This window comes from Orycteropus afer, unplaced genomic scaffold, assembly GCF_000298275.1.
Source record: "Orycteropus afer afer isolate SDZICR_OR568_19922 unplaced genomic scaffold, OryAfe1.0 scaffold00199, whole genome shotgun sequence".
In the NCBI taxonomy this organism is placed as follows: domain Eukaryota; kingdom Metazoa; phylum Chordata; class Mammalia; order Tubulidentata; family Orycteropodidae; genus Orycteropus; species Orycteropus afer.
The window spans coordinates 2,424,195-2,430,356 of record NW_006921786.1 but is presented as its reverse complement, the minus strand read 5'-3'; the positions used below and the strand labels follow the sequence as shown (position 1 = coordinate 2,430,356).

The window sequence follows — 6,162 nt, the reverse complement described above, 5'->3', positions numbered from 1 at the left end:
GGCTGCTCGGGCGGCTCACGCTGCGCGCCGGCTCCAAGCTCCCCCTGAGGGCTCGGCGCACCTCCCGGGCAGCCCCATCCCCCGCCGGCAGCGGTAGCGGTCCGGGCGCGACTGGCTTCAGGCCGGACCCGAAGCGCGGCTCTGGGCGGCAGCAGCGGCTGGGTCCTGTCCGGTCGGGTCCTGCGGGACAAGACGGAGAGCCAGTCACGGGGTGGGGCGACGGGCGGGAGGGAGCGCGCCGCCCTCGAAGAGCGAGTCTGCGAGCCGGGAGGGGAGTGGAAACGGGGTCTGGCGGGCCCTCCGCACAAAACAGAGGGCTCACCGGCAACCCTTCCGGACGCCGCTCTGCAGCCGGGGCCCCGGAGCTGGCCCCGCAGAGCACTCCTGCCGCAGGCTGGCTCCCCGCGACGGAGCCGGCCGGGGTCCGGCAGCGAGCTGCGGGGCGCGGCGGCCCGACTCACTCACCATGCCCGGCTGCGACTGCAGAGGCGGCGGCGGCGGCGGCGGGGCAGGAGCGCAGCAGCCAGAATGAGCGAGCGAGCCGAGAGCCGCCGGCTCGCCGCTGCACTAGTGCCGGAGAGTGTGCGAGAGAGAGCGAGGGAGCCACACGCACTCACACACTCCCTCGCACACACGGGAACGCCGCGAGGGGAGGGAGGGAAAGAAAGGAGGAGGGAAGACAGCGCTCACCGCCGCCCACGTTTACACGCCTGGGCGCCGGACGTGGTGGGGGGTCTCTTTGCTTCTCTCCACTCGCTGCTTTCGGATCTCCTTGTCACCAAAGCCCGGGACACCCGTTTATCAAACGCGGCAAACCAGGCGGGCGAAGAGGGAGGCAGGCGCAGGACCAGAGTGTCCTCTCTGGAGCTGGCGCGCGCCATAGCCAGATCTCCCAGCTACGGACCCTTCTAGCCCTCGTGGCAGGTCTCACTTCTCTCCCAGTCCACGCTACAAGGTGTCTGAGGGAGAGAGAATTGGGATTTCTGCGAGCCTTTGCCTCACCCTAGTGGCGAAGATCGTAGCCAAGGGAGGAGGTTAAACCCATTGCTACAGGTTCCTAAACTGAGGCCAGGAGTCAAGTAGTGTGTAATAGAGTGTTGGGAGTTACACTCTCTTCTCCTTGGGCACTCCCTCACTTATCCTGCCGCACACAGGAGCACCTAGGCGCAGGGTAGTTTCAGAGCTGGTTGGCGCCTGATGCTTCCTTCTGGAAGTTTTTTCAGATCTAAAAAAAAAAAAAAAAAAAAACAACCCTCACTGTCATCTAGTCAGATCTGACTCCTAGCGACCCCTCCTTGGGTTTCCAAGGCTATATCAGTACGGAAGTAGATTGCCCAACCTTCCTTCGGAGGAGTGGCTGGTGGGTTTGAACGACTAGCCTTCTGGTTAGGGCCAACTTAAAAAGCAGTCTTCGCAATAGTCTCTCTTAGCTTTGAAACCCCTCTGCTGTAGCTGATGAGGGAGAGGCCCTCTGAAGGGGGCGTTCCTTTGTAGTTGTGTGGCCACACTTGCGGAAAGGAGTTTCCCAAATTCCATCCTCCTCCAACTTTCAAAGCCCTGAGGCAAGCCCAAGAGGTAGTACTAATCAGCTTGGGTATGTGCCTGAGGAGGTGGCAGGAGAATGAGGAAACAAATATGCAGTGTCCACAGGCAAAATTATACTCAGCTTCCCAGCTTGAGTCACTTGGGGGGCAGGACAAATAGAGTGAAGGTGGCAAATATCTGTCCCCAGACTGTCTATTCAGTGCTACTCCTGTGTGACCCAAACATGGAATCCTGGCATTGCAGAGAATGGGAGCCACTGAAAGGGTAAACTGGAGGTGAAACTCAAATTCCAGGCAGAAGGACAGACAACCTGAGCCTGGGATGAGGAATGCACAGACTCCTTTGGCAATACCCACTCGCTACTACTGTCCCCCGGGAGCTCTGGTAAGGTAGTACCTCAATTTGACTGCTAACCAGAAGGCTGGTGGTTCAAACCCACCAGCCACTCCTCAGAAGGAAGGTTGGGCAATCTACTTCGGTAATGATACTGCCTCGGAAACCCAAGGAGGGGTCGCTATGAGTCAGGCCCTGACTCAATGGCACATAACAACAACAGCAATTGTCTCCCCATTCTCTCCCTGTTCCTCTGCCCTTTCACCCAGTCCCTCAGCTTCATCTCAGCTGCCAACTGTCTTAGCTATTCTCTGCTCAACAAACATTTATGTAGTGCCTACTCTACGGCTTACACTGTTTTAAGTGTTTTAAGACAATCATTTTCCTCTAGGAGGGGGAGTTTACAGACCACTAGGGAGACAGAGAAATGATGTCCATACAGTGAGTTAAGTCCCAAGAGAAAGTTGGGAGGAAAGTGCTCTGAGAGCACCAGTGATGGGCATTCAGGTTAGTGCTACAGATAACAGGTGAAAGTGAAAGGCAGCTCTCTGGATGAGGTAGTGCCTGAGCAGAATCTTGATGAATGACTGAGTTAATAAAGCAAACAGGAAGAGAAGGACACTCTGGCCAGAGGGAGCATCATTAGTAAACCCAGGAAGACATGAAGTGGTAAATAGGTATGCAAAGAGGGGATAGAAGGAGTTTAGCATAAACTCTGAAGGGAACTTCCAGATAAAATTGCCAGGAGGGCATTGTATATCCTGCCAAAGAACTTGAATTTGTTCTGCAAGTGATGGGGAGCTATTGGTGAGTTTTATTCAGGAAGGAGACACTGTCAGATGTACATGTTTACTAGATCTCTAAGTTAAATATAGTAGGGCTCACTTGGCACAGAAAGAGCAATTTGGAAGCTATTCTGATAATCCAGGCAAAAGATGATGAAGGGATGAAGTAGGTTACTGCTGATTGATGGCCATAGTTGAGATGACAAGCATGGCTGAAAGTGGTTTCAGGACAGTTAGCAATAGTCATAGAGAAGTGCCCTGGAGAGCTCTAGGTGGAATTGTCCCACACAAGAGTTTCAAGGTAAGATGGACAAATAGATTCAGGGATCATAAAAGCATAATTGAAGACAATGACAATATACTGTTCACCTTCATATTATCTACAATTTCTAAGCTACTCACTACCTTTCTCCTTCCCTGAACTTTCATCACCCCTTCATTATTCCAAAATTGCCTTTCCATATCTTGGATCCTCCCAGCAATGGTGGAAGAGTCTTCCTCATGAGACTCTAACAACCATATAGCAATGAGTACAAGAAAATGAGTTTTCTTCCTCAGACTACCTCCGGCCACAAATATGTTCTGAACCCCTGTACTCATAAATTGTGGTGATGATAAATTCATATATAATATATAATAGAATACTGTTTCAGAGTTATATAGGCTCTTAGAGGTATTTAGTCCAATGCTTATGACAGTATACTATATTTAAAAAAAGAAATCTTTTTATTGTGATTTGGGTGAAAGTTTACAAAGCAAATTGGTTTTCCATTCAACAATTCATAGACATTTTGCTTTGTGTCATTGATCACAATCCCCGCAATGTAACAGCACTCATTCCATTTCCTCTGTGTTTCTCGTTTCCACTCATCCTTCTCTCTTGTATTTTCCTACTGTCTGAGCTTTACTCCTAGGCAAATGATGCCTTTTTAATCTCCTATGATTGACTGTTGTAAGGGGTGTGTACCTCCCTGGTGTTATCACCTTATAGGCCTCTATCATTTGGCTGAAAGTTGACCCACTGGGGTGAGTACAGTTCCAGGACTGAAGATAGCTAAGGGCCATAGTCTTGGGGGTTCCACCAGTCTCTATCAGACTGGTAAGCCTGGTCTTTTTTTATGATTTTGAGTTTTGTCCCACATTTTTTTCTTTCACTCTATCAGGGACTTCTATTGTGATCCCTATCAGAACAGTCAGTAGTGGTAGCCGGACACCATCTAGTTTTGGTCTTGGAGTCCTGGTCTCAGGAAGGAGTGGAGTGAGTCCTTTGGACCTGGTCTTTTTTTGTTATTTTGAGTTTTGCCCCACATTTTTTCTTTCAGGCTATGCAGGACTACCTATTGTGATCCCTATCAGAACAGTCAGCAGTGGTAGCTGGACACCATCTAGTTTTTCTGGTCTCAGGGTCCTGGAGGATGAGGTTCATGTGGTCCATCCATCCTGTGGACTAATTATTTCCATGCTGCTTTGGTTTCCTTCACTCTGCTTTGGATGGGGAGAAACCAATAGTTGCACTTTATATGACTGCTTGCAAGCTTTTAAGACTCAGTCGCTACTCACCAAGGTAGCATGTAGAACATTGTCTTTGTGGACTGTTATGCCAAATGACCTTGATGTCCACCAAGACTGTGGTTCTGAGCCCTCATGCCCAGTGACTCATTCCCTCGAAGTGTTTAGTTATGGATGAGTTTTCATAACTTTGCTCCCTGTATGCTTTATTATATTCATGGATGTATTTGCAGCACATATAAATGCATATGTAGAAATATCTTTGGTCAAGCATATATATTTGTGGATATAGTCCCTTTCGCCTTTCCACACCTGTTCAGCTGCATGCCTATCTATGTATTCACTCATAGGTTAAGTTATTACTATTATTGAAGGATTGGGGATGTAACAAAATTTACCTTTATTGCTTTTAACACTTATGTTCCATCCTGTGTGTTCCTTTGCTTTGGTCATTTTGTGCTAACCTCCCCCTTACTGTATATTGTCTTTCCCTTCACTCAAGTTAATGTCTACTCTCTAGTTATTAAAGCACACTCCCTTTCCCTCCAATCCCTGGTAACCTTCAAGGAATGTTTCTATGTGTAAATCTTTTCTTGACTCTTTATAGTAGTAGTCTCATACAATGTTTGTCTTTGTGATTAACTAAGTTTATTCAGCATAATGTCCTCCAAGTTCATCCATGTTATACAGTGTCTCACAGGTTCATCATTACTCTTTAATGTTGAATAGTATTCCATTATGTGTATGTACTGTGGTGCAGGGAATTGCTTGGCATGGCCCTCCTAGCCATGATCGTTGTGACTCCCACCAGATGACTGGGTGGAACTATGCAAGTATGAGGTGCTTGTGGTCTACCAAAGGGATTGGATAGCTTGCTAATAATGTAAATAAAGTGCATGGAACCCTTGTGGGGATACCAAACCAAACCAAACTCACTGCCATGGAGTCAGATCCAACTTATAGCAACCCCTTCTTGGGTTTCTGAGGCTGTATCACTATAAAAGTAGATTGCCCAACCTTCCTTCCTAGTAGTGGCTGGTAGGTTTGAACCGCCAACCTTCCGGTTAGCAGTCAAATGCCTTAGGCACCACACCAACAGAGCTCCTGCTTGTGGGGATGGGTCCATGCAAATAAGGTATATGGAACCCTAACATGGGGATTGGTCAGTTTTGCCACCGCACTAGGCTTAAAATGAGCCATCCCAGAGGCAGAAAGGAGGGATGTCCTACCACCAAGAAGGAAGGAGTGGAGTGAGTCCTTTAGACCTGGGGTCCCTAGACTCAGGGGAAGACTGATACCAAGGACCTTACCTCAGAGCTAGCAGAGAGAGAAAACCTACCCCTGGAGCTGGCACCCTGAAGTTGCTTTCTGGCTTCCTAAACTGTGAGGGGATAAAATTCTGTTTGTTAAAGCCATCCATCTGTGGTATTTCAGTTATAGCACCACTAGATAACAAGACAGAGTACCATAGTTTGTTTATCCTTTCATCCGCTGAGGAGCACTTAGGTTGTTTCCATCTTTTTGTGAGTAGTGCTATGATGAACACACCTGTGCATGTATCTTAGTGTCATGGCTCTTATTTCTGTAGGATATATATCTAATAATGGGTTTGCTAGATGATAAGATATTTATATTTATAACTTTTTAAGGGAATGTTGTACTGTATTCCACAGTGGTTGCATCATTTTATAGTCTCACTAGCTGTGTATAAGAGTTCCAGTGTCTCCACACCCTCACCAGCATCTGTTGTTTTTGTTTTTCTGAACTTTACTATTAATGTTGTGGTGACAACATGATATATCATTGTTGTTATATATATATATATATATATATATATATATATATATATAAAATTATATAATACATCATTTTCATCTCCATAGTGGCTAATGATTGTGAGAATTTCTCATGTTTTCTTAGCTATCTGAATGTCTTCTTTGATAAAGTGTATGTTCATGTCTTCTGCCCATGTTTAATTGAATTTATCTTT

General features: G+C 47.2%; 1 protein-coding gene across 1 annotated transcript in view; it reads right to left on the bottom strand.

The window, feature by feature from the left end:
* Window positions 1–881, bottom strand: part of SHISA6 (shisa family member 6) — a 530,517-nt gene extending 529,636 nt beyond the window's left edge. Inside the window, exons 1-2 of the mRNA XM_007948061.2 lie at window positions 711–881; window positions 323–567 (exon numbers count right to left, since the gene is read on the bottom strand). Coding sequence (XP_007946252.1) covers window positions 323–567; window positions 711–881 — 416 coding nt within the window. The remainder of the gene's footprint in view (window positions 1–322; window positions 568–710) is intronic.
* Window positions 882–6,162: the final 5,281 nt, after the last annotated feature.